Source organism: Pristis pectinata, chromosome 11 (assembly GCF_009764475.1).
Source record: "Pristis pectinata isolate sPriPec2 chromosome 11, sPriPec2.1.pri, whole genome shotgun sequence".
Taxonomy (NCBI): domain Eukaryota; kingdom Metazoa; phylum Chordata; class Chondrichthyes; order Rhinopristiformes; family Pristidae; genus Pristis; species Pristis pectinata.
Genome location: NC_067415.1, coordinates 10,145,443 through 10,162,496, shown reverse-complemented (window position 1 = coordinate 10,162,496; position 17,054 = coordinate 10,145,443). Strand labels below are relative to the sequence as shown.

The 17,054-nt window shown below is 43.5% G+C and overlaps 1 protein-coding gene across 1 annotated transcript in view; it reads left to right on the top strand.

Annotated features, from left to right (window-relative positions):
* Positions 1-12,650, top strand: part of LOC127575921 (CD99 antigen-like protein 2) — a 72,079-nt gene extending 59,429 nt beyond the window's left edge. Inside the window, exons 7-12 of the mRNA XM_052026159.1 lie at positions 475-549; positions 4,728-4,751; positions 6,466-6,489; positions 7,977-8,090; positions 8,518-8,580; positions 10,869-12,650. Coding sequence (XP_051882119.1) covers positions 475-549; positions 4,728-4,751; positions 6,466-6,489; positions 7,977-8,090; positions 8,518-8,580; positions 10,869-10,912 — 344 coding nt within the window. The 3' untranslated portion in view covers positions 10,913-12,650. The remainder of the gene's footprint in view (positions 1-474; positions 550-4,727; positions 4,752-6,465; positions 6,490-7,976; positions 8,091-8,517; positions 8,581-10,868) is intronic.
* The last annotated feature ends 4,404 nt before the right edge of the window (positions 12,651-17,054 follow it).

Here is a 17,054-nt window from a genome sequence, read left to right as displayed (position 1 = left end):
TTGTAATTAACTAGTATGACAGCTGTCTTGGTTTGTGACAAACCTTGCTGTATGAACATAGATATGAGTTAAGAGCAAGAGAAGGCTTCTTATAAATATTTCTGCTCCCCTGCTCTGCCATTCAATCAAATTTGTGACTGATTTGTACCTCTGCATTCCTGTCAACCCTCCTTTCCGCCCCTCTTTTAATTTAGGACTCAATCAAAAATTTGTCTGACTCTACATTAAAGACTCTGCTTCCACCAGCCTTTGATGAAGAACATTCCAAAAACTCATGACCCTCCAAGAGCAAAACAAAATTTGCCCTACTCCTCCTAAAATGGACAACCCTCTATTTTATAGATCCTCCCACAAGAGGAAATATCTTCTCCACATCTACCCTATCCTAATCTCCCAGTGGTAGTTGCATTATTCTGCAGAAGAAACATTTCTTGTTGATTCTTGTGTGTTCATCTTCTGCCTTTAATCTTTCAGGTCGTCAGTTTGGGGACGATGATCTTGCTGCTGCAGCAGATGAAGGTTACAAACCTGACAAGACCGATTCTGCAGGTAACAGTTTCAGTCTTAGTTGTGTCTGAATGACCTCTGTTAACTCGGTATATTTCTAAATGGTAACACATTAGCTGATGTACAAGTGGAAGTTATTCTAATTAACTTGGGAGTGTTTGGAGTACTGTGGTTAAAATGTGTACTGCCATTCCTCGATTTGTGGAAGGGATGAGTTAAAATGTTTCAAAGGGAAATTTTATAAATCAAAGGCTGGGTGAAGTAGTGGGTATTTTGCTGGCACACTTTTCATCATTGCGAAAAATAGCTTTATAAATTGAAGACGTGTACATCAGAGTCGGTAGCGTTAACAATTAAAATTTGAGTTGAGGAAGACCTGTATTCTATTATGACTGACAACTAGTTCTCTCCAGCTCCTCTGGAATTTCCTTCTGGTGTTGTGAAAGCACCACTCAGATCACCGCTAGGGCAGGACGGAGGAAAACTCACCAGGATTCTCATTCCTGTTTGTTGCTTGATCTGGGCTGCCTGGTTGGTTGACAGAATGCTATCCCAGCTGGACTTTGGCACAAGACAAAAGGCTCCACGCACACTGCCTCCCGCCATTTTACCCTGTTGACCTAACCCATTCCTTTCTCCATCATTTGACTTATTTAACTCCCCCTTAAATGCATTGGTGCCACTTGCCAAAATATAACACTTATTGCATTCTTGCCACCAAATGAGCTTTTTACAAATATTTCTCCAAATCCTTTTATTGGATACTGAGAATCCATTTAATGCTGGATTTCAGACGGGGAAACTACTTTCATGGAAAATTTAACCTGGAGTGTGTTTTGGGGCTGTGTGTTTTAATTTTTAACGTCATCCAGACCATGAGTGTTAGTCACTCAAGCCCAATTCCAACATAAAATTAAAAAATTATACTCAATGCAACTCCCTCATTAACTGACCTCTTCATTGCTACATCTGGAGTTTGCATCTCTAACAATGCCAATTTTCTTTCACCTTTGCTTGCACTGTTCTATTGTCGGGGCCTTTTAATTGATTTTATTGCCCGTGTTACTCATCTTAATCAGGAGGTACAAGCTAGACTTGCAGCTTGTTGCTCAGTTGCGCATTGGGAGCACTTGTCATTTGGGAGGTGGATTTTCAGGAGATTTTGATACAAGGTGCATTGGGGAAGTTGAACATCTGTCCCTGCCTATTTTGAACACTAATTTTTGGGTAGATGAAGTTTACAGGTTGGGGGTTCACCAATAGGAAGGTGCCGATGGAAGTGAGAAAAGTCGTTGCAAAAGGAGTTCAATGTGCATTCAAGAAAGACAAGTCCGTCTTCCTTTTAATGCCAGAGAACTAGAGGTCGTGGTGGAGCAGATATTTTGGTTTCCACACTGACTGCTAGCTAATGGACGTAAAAACAAAATGGGAATAGGAGTAGGCCCTTCAGGCTTGCTCAACCATTCAAGAGAATTGGCCATGATCATGGAACATAGAACAGTACAGCACAATACAGGCCTTTCAGCCCATAATGTTGTGCTGACCTTTAAACCTCGCCTAAGACTATCTAACCTCCTTCCTCCCACATATCCCTGTATTTTAAATTAAATTCCTCCATATGCTTATCTAGTAATCTCTCGAATTTGACCAATGTGCCTGCCTCCACCACCGCCCCAGGCAGCACATTCCATGCCCCAACCACTCTCTGGGTAGAAAACCTTCCTCTGATATCTCCCTTGAACTTCCCAACCATTACTTTAAAGCCATGCCCTCTTGTATTGAGCATTGGTGCCTTGGGAAAGAGGCGCTGGCTGTCCACTCTATCTATTCCTCTTAATATTTTGTACACCTCTATCATGTCTCCTCTCATCCTCCTTCTCTCCAATGAGTAAAACCCTAGCTCCCTTATCATGTACCTCAGGCAAACTGCTCTCAGCAGATCTATTCATTCCATCTATTATAATCGTTCTACTCTTTTAAATCTAAATTCTAAGACTTTAAGAATGTTCTTTTCACTACATTCTGCATCCTGTTGTTACTTTTCCCTTTGTACTACCTCGATGTACTTGTGTTTTGTACTGATCTGTATGGATGGTATGCAAAACAAAGCTTTTCACTGTATCTGGTATATGTGACAATAATAAACTAGTTACACTATTCTTTCGCTCTTCCCATTTGTTTTTGTGTCAACAAATCTCTACACTCTCCTCCAACTTCTGTGGTTTAAAAACTCCACAGGTTCACCACCCTTTTTCGCCATGTGCGGCAAGCTAACAGAATCCTGGCTTTAACCCCCAGAAAACTTGAAGTCAAAGAAGAAAGTTACTACCTGCTTTTATGTATCACCTTTGTCATGACTGACCTGAGCTGGATTCCATTCTGGTCTTGCAATTTAGAATGGAGGAATTGGGCTTTGGAAGTGGTGCTGATTTACCAAGAATATTACTTTTGAAAGATTGATCTAATTAAAATGGGAAAGAATTTTTAAGGTTGGCTCCAAGGAATCTTGTGGTGGCAGAGTGGTGCAGCCACCAGAGCTGCTGCCTCACTGTTTCAATGAGTTGGTTCAATCCTGATCTCTGGTGCTGTCTGTGTGGAGTTTGTACGTTCTCCCTGTGACTTCATGGCTTTCTTCCAACTCCCAAAGATGTACAGCGTGGGAGGTTAATTGGCTGCTGTAAGTTGTCCTTTATTTAGGCAAGTGAAAGAATCTGGAGGGGGGGGAGGAATTGTGGGAAGAATAAAATGAGATCAGGGTAAATGGATGCTTGATGGCCAAAATGGGCGAAGGGTTGAAGGGAATATTTCTAGGCTTCACGAACTCCATGACTTGATGGAAAAAGGAAACGGAAGGGCACAATCCTGTGAATGATTTTTGTGAAAGAAAAAACATTTGTAACTGCATTTCTCTTGAACTTTAATGTTTGATTGAATGCTATGCACTGCAATTTGTCCCCATTGTACTTTTTTTTTAAGATTTGGGTATTGTTTCTACCACCATCCTCTCACACTGGTACATTCACTAGATTGGAAGTCCACACTGTTTCCCCTCTTGTACAACTAAGCAAATGCATTCTTTAGAAAATGGCACTACAACAAAGGCTCAGAATGGTTATGCAATGGAAAGAGGCTGTTCGGCCTGTTGAGTCCCTACTAGTTCTATGTAAGACTGATTTAGTCCCACCCTACAACACAATGGTATGAACATTTGAATTTTCCAATTTCAGGTAAGCCTCACCTCTGGTGTGTTTTCTTTCAATAAATCTTTTACGTTTTTTTTCTTTTACCCCTTTTCCCATACCCACCTTCAGCAGACCATCACCCATTTTCATCCCCCTCCTCCCTGGTTCCATCCATCCACCCACATCTTTTGCCCACCACTCCCCTCCCTACATCTGGTCCACCTGCCCTTCATCTCTCCTCATGGTTCCCATGCTCACCTCCTTTACTTATCAGAGTCCAGCAACGTTAGCCCTTTGTGTTCCTGCTCCTCTCCCTCCAGCAGCCATCTCCAACCTTCACCCTCCCCTCCTTCCACCTTGTTCTATCTTTTTTTTTTGACAGGCTCCATCCACCTGCTCTTGTCTTGCAACTGCACCTCACTTTTATGACAGCCATCCCCACTCTTAGACCTGAAACATCGACAATTCCTCCCCCCCCCCCCCCACACAGATGCTACTCGACCTGCTGAGTTCCTCCAGCAATACTTGTGTAGCTGCAGATTCCGGCATCTGCAGTCTTGTGTCTCTAGTCCCGCTCCCTTGCCCTACAGAGGTTAATTGAGACGGAATGACTTGTCTCAACCCGAAACATCGACGGTTCACTTCCCTCCATAGATGCTGCCTGACCCGCTGAGTTCCTCCAGCTCTTGTGTGTGTTCCTCCGATCAATCTACAGTGGTGTCTGTGTTTTATTCAAACCACCTCCCCTCTAACCTCGCCTAAATCTTCCAATGTTTGTCAGTCAGTCCATTTAAGGACATTGTCGATTTATTATTGCCTTTGTTGCCTCTGCTGTGAGAACTGTCAACAGATCTCGCTGCATTGCATGTGCGGACCTACACTTGGCATTTCATGATGCATCCTCTTGGGGCATTGAGTCTGCTCAGTCAGGGAGATGGTGGTAGATATTGTCAGTTAACAAATGTTCAGTAAGTAACATTGGGTCAAACCTACTATTCATGTCTTTTGTTAGACTGGATTTTCTTTCTTTTTGTGTAGGCCGTTCAGGGGGTCGTTCAGGAGGTACGTTGCTGTTTTGGTTAACTGCTTACAGTTGTCTGTGGAAGCTTTGTTCTGCCTGTTTTCTGTGACTGGAATGGCAAACATTTCCTTCCCACCTCTTTCCATTTTTCATTTGAGCATTGTTCTACAGTGAGTAGGTGAACTATTTCACTACTTGCATCAATCACATGATGAACATTAATAAGACATTGCATCACCGCAGCTGGAGGATTGTCTGGTTATGGGCACTGAACTTTGGCGAAGATCTATTACATTAGGAGCAGGAGTCGGCCATCTGGCCCGTCGATCCTGCTCTGCCATTCAATAAGATCATGGCTGATCTGGCCGTGGACTCAGCTCCACCTGCCTGCCTTTTCCCCATAACCCTTAATTTCCCTACTATGCAAAAGTCTATCTAACCGTGTTTTAAATATATTTAATGAGGTAGCCTCTACTGCTTCCCTGGGCAGAGAATTCCACAGATTCACTGCCCTCTGGGAAAAGTAGTTTCTCCTCATCTCCGCATTGGCTTTGGACGGTACAGGTGAGATCTACAGGGATGTGTCAAGTGGAATGTTCTAAAGCTATTGTACCTTCTGCCCAATGGAAGGGGGGAGAAGAGAGAATGACTGGGTTGGGAGGGGTCCTTGATTATGCTGGCTGCTTTCCTGAGGAGATCTGCAGGGATGAGGACCTTTATAGGTTTGTGGATGGACTGGAGAAGTTGAGGTGGTTCAGCTTGGAGGTGGTTGAAACCGCGAGGGGTCAAGAGAAAGTGGATAAAAGCTGTTCCCATTCAACAGTAGGTCAGAAAGCAAGAACGCCTGGAATAAAGGTGATTGGTCCAATGAACTAAAAATGACCTGTGATGAACTTGCTGCCCACCCTATTAGATCAACATTGACGTGTTTGGGGTCTGGAATGTCTTGGTGGAGGGGGAGGAGGAAGTAGGGGATATAGGTGCCACTAATGCATTCAAAGGTGAGCTGGATCAATCACTGAAAGGAGGGCACTGGGGATGATGGTGGAGTGGAACGAGCTGGATTTCCCTGACACAGAGCCAGGATGGACTCTGGGCCAAATAGCCTCATTCTGTGCTGTAGCCTGTGATTTCTGTGATGTTCCAGTGCTATGCAGATGCATCACAGCTTGCTATGGCAACCTCTCTGCCCAAAACCGCAAGAAATTGCAGAGTTTTGAACACAGCCCAGTCCATAATGCAAACCAGCCTCCCCTCCATTGGGTCCGTCTACACTTCCTGCTGCCTCAGGAAAGCAGCCAACATAATCAAAGACCCCTCCCACCCCGGTCATTCTCCCCTCTCCCCCTTCCCCCCAAAATCAGGCAGAAGGTACAAAAGCTTGAGAACACGCACCACCAGGCTCAAGGACAGCTCCTATCCTGCTGTTATAATACTCTTGAACAAACCTCTTGTATGATAAAGGAGAACTCTTAATCTCTCAATCTACCTCGTCATGGCCTTTGCACTTTATTTGTCTACCTGCCCTGCACTTTCTCTGTAACCGCGACACTATATTCTGCATTCTGGTTTGTTTTCCTTTTGTACTACCTTGTACTTGTGTATGAGTGATCTGTCTGGATGGCATGCAATCAAAAGCTTTTCACTGTATCTCGGTACATGTGACAATATTAAACCAATTACCAATATAGTTGGCCACCTTTATTTTCCTTCCTGGGAAGATCTAATTTTATTTCCTTTTTGTTTTGTTTCCAGGTACAAACCAAGGAAGCAATCAAGGTACAGTTGTAAGCATAACTTTGTATAAAAATGTTTAAACATTGGCTGTGTGATGTGAATACAAGGGCACCTGCTGTCTTCAGGATCTACATACTGCTGGAGTGGGTGTCTGTTCAATTTATTGCCACATTAACCAGGTTTTTAAGAGGGATGCCTGACCAAAGAATATCTGTGTTGCCTGCCCCAGTGTAGCATTAATGTTGACTTGTGCAGCTGGGTCAGAGAATTTACTGAATCCTGAGGGTTGCTTTGATGGTGTATTTCAACCAGCAAGGCCTTCAAAATATTACTGGGGTCCTCCTTGGTGTAGAGAGTATACTGCCTTTCACAGACCAGGGGTAAAACAAGACGATCGATGACACTCCCACGTTGGTGAAGTCCCTCGGTGTTAAGGCCAATGTTAAAAATGGGCGGTGGATCAAGGGGAAGCTGGTGAGTGGGTTGTGTGAGGAGAGGGGATTGGAGTTGTTCCTGGAGACCTCTCCTTGGTTTCTTCTGCTTTGGGATGGATCCTTTCCATCCAGTGAGCCAAGTACGACCGAGTTGTCTTGCTGCACCCACAGCTTGTGCCTCACCTCCAGGGAGGTCCATTATCACACACTATCTATCACCGTCTTCTTCAACTCACTTGTCCAATGTCAAGAAGTTTTCCTCCCTCTCTTCGGGAGTTCTGTCCCCTCTCTCGCTGCTCCCCTTCTGTGATGTCTGCTGCTCTCCAGCTCTTCGACCATGTGCACACCCAGATTCGCTCACCTATCCCCTGCCTGTGTGTGCTCCTCCCCCTCCCCCCCCCCCCCCCCCCCCCCCCCCCCCCCCCCACCTTCTTATTCCGGCTTCTGCCCTCTTCCTTTCCCGTCCTGATGAAACATCAACTGTTTATTTCCTTCCATGTTTGCTGCCTGATCTGCTGAATTCCTCCAAATTGCTCCAGATTCCAGCATCTGCAGAATTTCTTGTGTCTCTGTGTGTCCAGTGTCTCTGACTCTTTTTCTAAGTGTAAGTTCCAATGTGACTGAATTGCAGACCTATCATCTGCACCAACTTAGGAAGTTAACCTTAGCATTAAGAGTTTTAATGGATTAATGAGAGAATTGATGTTATAGATGAAACAGAAACACAAAATGCTGGGGGAAAAACTCAACGGGTCAGGTAGCATCTGTGGAAAGAGAAACAGTTAATGTTTTGGGGTCTGCATCCCTTTGTCAGAAATGTTTCTCCCAACCAAAACATTGACTGTGTTTCTCTTTGCACCGATGCTGTCTGGCCTGAGTTTTTCCAGCATTTCCTGTTTTGTTTCAGATTTCAAGCAGTTTTTCGTTTCATTTAATGTTAAAAGATGCAGTTGTGCTTGTAAACTTGCATTTGCTGCCACCTTGTGTTGGACTTGTGCACTGCTCTACTGGAAATCTTCCTTCAGCTGAGAAATAATGCAAATCGTATCTTTTTTAAGAACTAATTCATTTGCCTCAAAACTTATTTTTATATAGATGGCGGAAATGGTACCTTAGCTGGTATTATCAGTGGTGTTCTGCTGTCCTTGGCAGGAGGTGTAACTAGCTACGTTCTCTACCAAAAGAAGAAGTTGTGTTTTAGCTTGACAGGTAGGATCACAGGAGCAGGGAAGTTAAGATATCTTCATTAGTCAGATGTACATCGAAACACACAGTGAAATGCATCTTTTGCATAGAGTGTTCTGGGGGCAGCCCGCGAGTGTCGCTACGCTTCCGGCACCAACGTAGCATGCCCACAACTTCCTAACCCATATGTCTTTGGAATGTGGGAGGAAACCGGAGCACCCGGAGGAAACCCACACGGACACAGGGAGAACGTACAAACTCCTTACAGGCAGCGGCCAGAATTGAACCCAGGTTTGCTGGCGCTGTAATAGCGTCACGCTAACCGCTACACTACCATGCCTGCCCGATCAATGCAAGTAATTTCGTGACAATTGCTGTCCCCAGAACAAAAGCCTGAGGAAGTACAAGTCATCTGCTTCACCTCCAATTTTATCCTGTCTTATTTCACCAGGGAACTCTGGCGAGCAGAACATGAAGCCGGATAATGTTCAGGGCCAACGAGAGGACCCTCAATGTATGTATTCAGTTGTACAGTGAGTATAACGGGCTTCCACACCACCCCACCCCATTCAAGATCACATACATGGCCTACTAATTCACCATTCAGCCCCCAAACCTTCTCCATTTATTAAGACCATGACTGGTCTGATTGTAATCTCTACACTGCATTCCTGTCTGCCTGTGATAACGTTTCATCCACTTGTTTACCAGTACCTAACTACCTCTGTCATAGTCGTACAACATGGAAACAGACCCAACTCATCCATGCCGACCAAGATGCCCATCTAAGCTAGTCCAGTTTGACCCATATCTCTCTAAAGTTTTCCTATCCGTGTACCTATCCAAATGTTGTTACTGCCTCAGCCACTTCCTCTGGTAGCTTGTTCCATATACATACCACCCTCTGAACATGAAACAGTGCAGCACAGGAACAGGCCCTTTGGCCTGCAGTGTCTGTGCTGAGCATGATGCCAAGTTAATCCCTTCTGCCTGCACATGGTCCATATCCCTCCATTCTCTGCATGTCAAGAAGCCTCTTTAATGCCACTATCGTATCTGTCTGAAAAACATATTCAGGCTCTGCTTCCCTCTTGAGGAAAGAAGTCCCAAAGACTCATTACCTTCAAAAATTTTGCCTCCTCTGTCTTAATCGAGTTATGTTTTAAATCCCTAGTTCTTGATTCTCTCGTGGGGAATCATTGTCTCGACATCCACCTCGTCAAGACTCCTCTTGTTCTTCTAAGCTCCCAGCAGATAAAAGCTGAGCTTGTCCAACCTTGTAAGACAACTCACCCATTCCAGACAGGATGGTGATCCTTCTCTGAACTGCTTTCAACATATTAATGTTTCTTAAATAAGAAAACCAATAATGTATTCCAGTACTGGGCATCACCAGGTTCTGAGGTGACTGAGGCATAACCTCCTTACATTTGTGCTCAATCCCAACTGATCAATGTCTCCTGGTTCTTTCCCTTGTTCCTGTGGCTCTGATCCACAGAAACGCGGAGCATGGAACCAAATAAGGGAGGGATGGTGGACAGACGGGAACAGTGGTGGGGAGTGGACCCAGTGGGAGGAGTGTGTGGGCGATTGGCAGATGGAGAAGGTGGGGGGAGGGGAAAGAACAGGGTGATGGGGGGCTAGAGTGTGGGTTTGGAAAGGAAGAGGTGGGGGGGGGGATCTGTGTAGATCAGAAAGAGAAAGAAAAGGACAGAGGGGAGCAGGTTACCTGATACAAGAGAATTCAGTGTTCATGCCTTTGGGTGGTAGACGGCCCAGGTGGAATATGAGGTGCTGTTCTTAACAATGAACAAAATGTTAAATAAAGAACAGCTTTTCTGTTTGTATTCGACAAAGTGACTGACCTCCCATTTTGTCCATTCCATCAGCTCTACCTTTTACCCGGTTGCTCACCAAGTCCATAACTCCTTAAAGTCTCTCTACATCCTCCTCTGTTCTCAATCCCACCTGGTTTAGCATCGCCAGCAAACTTGGAAATGTGACATTTCATCCCCAAGGCCAAATCATTGATATAAATTTTGTATTGCTGGAACCCAAGCATTGTGATACCCAGTAGCCCACCAACCTATCTATTCCCACTCTTTGCTTTATCCAATAACCTGTTCTCAATCCAGGTCAGTAATTACCCCCAATTTTAATACTCTAGATATTTTTAAGATATTTATTAGTCACATGTACATCGAAACACCCAGTGAAATGCGTCTTTTTGCGTTACTGAGAATGTGCTGGGGGCAGCCCGCAAGTGTCGCCACTCTTCTGGCGCCAACATAGCATGCCCACAGCTCCTAACCCGTACATCTTTGGAATGTGGGAGGAGACTGGAGCACCCGGAAGAAACCCATGCAGACACGGGGAGAACGTACAAACTCCTTACAGCGGCGGGAATTGAACCGGGGTTGCTGGCGCTGTAATAGCGTTACGCTAACTGCTACGCTACCGTGCCTGCTCTAACCTTGTTAACCAGCTTCCTGTGCTGGGCATTATTGAAAGCCATTCCAGAAATCCAATTAGACCACATCCACTGGTTTTCCCTTGTCTGTTGTGCTAGTCACATCCTCAGCAGATTAGTCAAATATTTTTTCCCTTGATATTACTGATGGAATAAACTATGCACAGTTAGTTGGTAAGGGGTGAGAGGCAGGAAGAACCTCCTATTCTCCACTTGTGTATATGATTTTCTGACTGTCTAGATGAAGTTCCAAGGAGCAGGAAGCCTTAAATGATTTTCGCCATCGGTATTTGGTGCAAATCCATTAACCAGTTTCTTTTTATGTTCTTCAGCTTATAGTACTCTTCTGCAATCTCAGCCTGTTACCAATAACTAGAAGATGGCTGCTGGGGGGAAAAATATCTGGAAGCAAATGGCTGCTGTCCAACGAGACACGTGACATTCTCCTTCAGATTTATCTCTTGTACACTCCCTTGTCTTTCTGCTTCAGATTTGTTAATGATTTTAATCTTGTTTTAGAAATGGCCCTGATTTTAGAAATGTGGGTTTTATTTTCACATTTGCTTTTAAAGATGTTTGTAAAAGTTTTTGTGTCCCCAAACAGCTGCCTTTTATACAGTAAGACAATTGTATGATGCACGTCTTTTTTTCTGTAAATTAATTGATGTACTTGAGCTGTTTCTGTTAAATTTTGAACTTTTAGATTTTTTTTAGATTTGAGGAGTATTATGGAGCAAGTTGAAAGTGCACAGTGGAAGGGTTTAGAGTTCATGATGCTGGAATTGTAGTAACATGTAGTTTACAGAATGTTTTTTTTCTTAAATACATTTGAGTGATCATCCTAAGACATGTCGTGCCAAAATGTTTGTTAAAAATGGGAGAAATCTCTCTCTTGTTTACAATCAATATGTGATGTGCAGTTCTTGTCACCATATGATAGGAAGGATATGATTTGAGCTGGAAAGGGTGCTGAAAAAATTCACAAGGATGTTGCTGGGACTGGAGGGCTTGAGGTATAATGAGAAACTGGTTAGGCTGGGACTGTTTTCCCTGGAGTTACGAAGGCTGAGGGATGACCTTCAAGATTTATAATATCATGAGGGGTGTTAGATCCGGTTATTTTTGAATCTGCAGGTTCTTTCAGGAGTCCAAGAATGAGTTGAAAACAACTTGGTGCTTCACAGACTTTTATTGGAAAAGTTTAAAACAGTCACAGAGCACACGGCACTAGCTTTGCTACTGGGAGATGAGCCGAGACAAAGGAACTAAAATAAGCTAGGGCTGGGGGAAGAGAGCAAGAGAGAGATTAACAAAAAACAATACCTTTTATACCAAAGATAAGAGGTACTCCTTAGCTAACAATAGTCCAATCAGGAAACCTATTAGATATCTGTGGCCAAACCAACCAATGAGAAATCACCTATTTCACCTGATGGACGAACCAATAAGCTAGGAAGTGGCCGTTCCTTGTGCAGCCACTTGAGGTGTATTAAACACTATACATGTTTAAAAAAAACTACTTAAAACAGTTGAATCCAACAGGGGCATAGATAGGGTGGATGTTCACAGTCTTCCCCCCCCCCCCCACCCCAGCGTAGGGGAGTATAAAACTAGAGGGCATTTGTTTAAGGTGAGAGGGAAAAGATTAAAGAGGACCTGAGGGGCAAGTTTTTCATACAGAGCTTGGTGCGTATATGGAACGAGCTGCTAGAGGAATTGGTAGAGGCGGGTACAATTACAACATTTAAAACGCGTTTGGACGGGTACATGGATTTGGAAGGGTTTAGATGGATATGGGCCAAATGCAGGCAAATGGGACTAGCTCAGGTAGACAACTTGGTCAGCATGGATGAGTTGGGCAGAGAGATTTTTTTCTGTGCTGTATCATTCTACAAACTCATGGAACTCTGAACTGTTTAATTGTCTTCAGTGGAACTGAATTTCAGGAGCTCTGTTCGGTGTGCATGTGTTCTATGTTTCATGTTTAACAGATACAACAGAACTAATTTCTACTCTGTATTGTTACTCAAAGACCTGGAGTGCTTTGCATTTGCCTTTTTGGTATCTGAGTGTAAATTTGTTGGATTCTTCATAAATTGAATAATTTTGATCTTTCTGTGGAGTTCCGTTGTGATTTGGTGCTGGGGGGAGGGGAGGGGAAGGGGGGAGTGATGTGAAGGGGACATTCATGAGGGTTCTAGGTTAATTCTACGTTGGGTGGAATGGTGTACTTCAGGCCTCTTACATTATTTTAAGTGCACTATATTTTTCTGCCCCATGACCTATTTCTTCCCCCCCCCACCTTAAAAATTCAATTTCCAGCCATAATAATTGAGAAGGCAGTCACATGATTTATGTTTGCCTTTGTTTGCATGTAACATCTCAGCAAAATAAATTTTGCACAAGTGCCAGTGAATTCAGGAACACTCCAATTTGTGGTCTATCACTGAGATTGGAGGACAGAATTTTTTTTTATTTACCTACAACTACTTTGGGTGAAGTGGAAGGAAGGGGAGAAATAAGTTTTTCAGATCATGAAGGATTTCAGATGCTAAGAATAAATGTGAGAATTTCATTTCCAATACTGATAATTCTTGAACCCAGCACAGGAAACAGCATTAGTAATGTTGGCTTGTGACCTAGCTGTTGTGTTGTCTGGGGTAACTTTGTGAATCTGTCAATGAATGTTGCTGGAACTTGAAGGACTGAGTTATGGAGAGAGGTTGGGACTGTTTTCATTGGAGTGTAGGGGAATGAGGGGTGGCTTTATACAGGTGTATAAAATCATGGCGGGGGGTATAAGTAGGGTGAATGCGCACAGTCTTTTTCCCAGGTTAGGGAATCAAGAACTGGAGGGCATAGGTTTAAGGTGAGAGGGGAGTGATTTAATAGGAACCTGAGGGGCAACTTTTTCATCCAGAGGGTGATCATTACATGGAATGAGCTGCCAGAGGAAGTAGTTGAGGCAGGTACATTAACAATATTTAAAAGACACTTGGACAGGTACACGGATAGGAAAGGTTTAGAGGGAGAGGGGCCAACTGCGGGTAAATGGAACTAGTTTAGATGGGAACCTTGGTCAGCATGGACCAGTTGGGCCGAAAGGCCTGTTTCTGACTCTGACTCTTGTCCTGGTTCAAGGGTCAGTTGCCAATGGGCAGGCCATGTGAATGGAGGAGATGCACATTACCATTCGTAAGAGTTAATCAACCTTCCAGCTGTGATAAACGGGTCAGAAATCATTAAATAGAGGGCGGCAATGCCAGGACTGATGACAGTCTTCCTTCCCTTTAAACTAGATAACCCTGTCGTTCATCAGTTGAGTGGATGAAGCGGACTAAGCATAGATTTCACCAGGTTAAGCTCCGAGAACATCCCCATAAACTTTCTGCTGGAGGAACTCAGCGGACGGAGCAGCGCCTGCAGGAGGAAAGCAATTGTCGACATTTCGGGTTGAAATCCTGCGTCGGGACCTACATTTGAGTTTTGACCTGAAACGTTGACAGTTCCTTTCCTACCACAGATGCTGCTCGACCCACTGAGTCCCTCCAGCAGATTGTTTTATTGCTCCAGATTCCAGCATCTGCAGTCTCTTGTGTCTCCATCCCTAATAAACTGGGCATCTTCAGCTTTGTGCTTCCACATCTGGGTTTTCCAAGCTTGTAGAGTGACAATTAGTCATTTATTCATATAACAACAGGAAGAGGCCGTTTGGCCCGTCAGATACATGCTGGCTCCCAAAGGAGCAATTCCAGTATTGGTTTATTATTGTCACTTGTACCGAGGTACAGTGAAAAACTTGTCTTGCATACCAATCGTACAGGTCAATTCATTACACAGTGCAGTTACATTGGGTTAGTACTCACATTCCCCTTTTTTCTTCCTCCGCAAGTTCAAGTTTAATGCTGTCATAGGCATACGTACGCAGGGTATAAATGCCATCAAAATTAGCTTTTTGCAGCAGCAGCACAGTACATTATAAGATGAGGACAAACATGTTAACATAAACTTAACATAAACATAACTTAGATGTGTGTAAAATGAACAACAACACTAGTAAACGTTTGAGAGGAAAAAAAAGTCTGAGGTCGTCTTAAGATTTTTCAGGTGGGTTTAAGAACCTGATAGCAGAGGGGAAGAAGCTGCTGTTGAACTCTGAGCTTTTATATATCCCCATCAGCTCCCCCCTTTTGACACTCACCTACACTAATGGGTCATTTATAGTAGCCCGACTAACACTACTGGCACATGTTTGGGACATACAAAGGAAACTGCAGCATGCGGAGGAAACCCACACAGCCTCAGAGAGAATGTGCAAACTTTGCCCAGACAGTTATCCAAAGCTGGGATCGAACCTGGGTTGCTGGAGCTGTGAGGCAGCAGCACTAACTGCTACACCACTGTGCTGCCCTCAACATTCTTCCTTTTGGACGGGCAAACTGAAACTGTCCACGTGAGATTTCTCAGAAGATGAAGGCTATTTTTTTAAAAGTGTAGTGGCAGCATATGAAATGGCTAAATAATTTGTTGGCCCATGACCCCCTTGGTTAAGTCTAGTGAATAATGTAAGAAGTTGAATGGTCTTAACGTCTGAAGAGACAGTTGGCCTTTATTGTAACGCTATTACAGTGCCAGCAACCTGGGTTCAATTCGCGCTGCTGTCTATAAGGAGCTTGTACATTCTCCCTGTGTCTGTGTGGGTTTCCTCTGGGTGTTCTGGTTTCCTTTCACATTCCAAAGACGTACGGGTTAGGAAGTTGTGGGCATGCTATGTTGGCGCCGGAAGCGTGGCGACACTTGCAGGTTGCCCCCAGAACACTCCACGCAAAAGATGTATTTCACTGTGTGTTTCGACGTACGTGTGACTAATAAAGATACCCCTTTTACATAATATTCTGGATAATCATTAAAATGAATAATCTTGATTTTATTGGTGGGCTTCCCTGATTTAAGATATAAGATATCTTTATTAGTCACTTGTACATCAAAACACACAGTGAAATGGATCTTTTGCAAATATTAAGGAAAGGAACCCAGCTTAGGAAAACAAAATGTTGTGGAAATCATGTGTGCTAAGAATCTGGAGTAAGAACAGAAAATGTTGGAAATGTCACACTCAGCTGGCCAGGCAGCATCTGTGGACAAAGAACCAAGATTGTCAACATACAATAAAATAATGGCCATGCAAAACCAGCAACACTGAAACATAATGGTGACAAAACCACAAGAACAACACAAAATGGCAACAGCAAACAAAAGTAAATGAATGCAACCACAAGGAAATGACAATAAAATAACAGCAACCCAACAACAACAACAAAATACTAAAGCAGCAACGACTTTTATGGCAGCTTTAACATTTGACATCTCAAGCTGCCTCACAGAAGTGTTATCAAACAAATGATGCTTGCCCACAAGGAAAGGTGAAGTGAACAAGAGCTTGTTCGGAGGTAGGTAATGTGTGTCTTAAAGGCAAAATTGTGGAGAGGGAAGGAATTCATGAATGTGAATGTTATCTAGCAGAAATATTTTTCTCTCTACATTTGCCGCCTGATCTGCTGGATATTTCCAGCTTTTCTTTTTGTTTTTATATCAGACCTGGAAGAGTTATTTTCCAATTGCTCTACTATGGAATTACTATGAAAATACTATGATATAAAATAATATGAAAATACTAAGTATGGAACTGTTAAAACTTACAAACATGTAGCTTTGCTCCAATTAAAGCTACCATAGCGTGTGAATCTCACTGTATAGTCTCTGACTAAAGGATCTAAAGGGAGAGTCTAGGACTAGAGGGCACAACCTCAGAATAGAAGGATGTCCCTTTAGAACGACGATGAGGAGGAATTTCTTTAGCCAGAGGGTGGTGAATCTATGGAATTCATTGCCACAGACAACTGTGGAGGCCAAGTCATTGGGTATATTTAAAATGGAGGTTGATAGGTTCTTGATTAGTAAGGGCGTCAAAGGTTACGGGGAGAAGGCAGGAGAATGGGGTTGAGAGGGAAAAATAAATCAGCCATGATTGAATGGCGGAGCAGACTCGATGGTCTGAATGGCCTAATTCTGCTGCAATGTCTCATGGTCTAATAGAGACCAATTCAGAACAAAAAACCTCTAGGATGTCTAAAATGTCTAGGATTTTCAACATTGTGAATACAAAATGGAAAACCACAGGAGGCCATTTGCCCCATCAAGCCTTTACTGGCTTGTACAGTGCTTCACTCAGTCCCATTTCCTCCCCTCTTTCCCCTATTTGTTGCCCTGATTGACTCTGCTGCCACTTAAAAAACCTCTGTGGATGTCTTCTGTTTGACAACACTGAATTATTTTAATTTGTGCTACAGTGGTGATTAGAAGCTTAACCCTTTTACACTGCCAAGCATGCAAGCATTGACTGCATGGAGCTTTTTCTATTTATGTTAACATCAAATTATGATCAACCTTTTCCTTCATTCAAGAAACTCAGTGGATTATTGACTCTGCAGGATGTTACAGACTGTTGAAGAATGTGT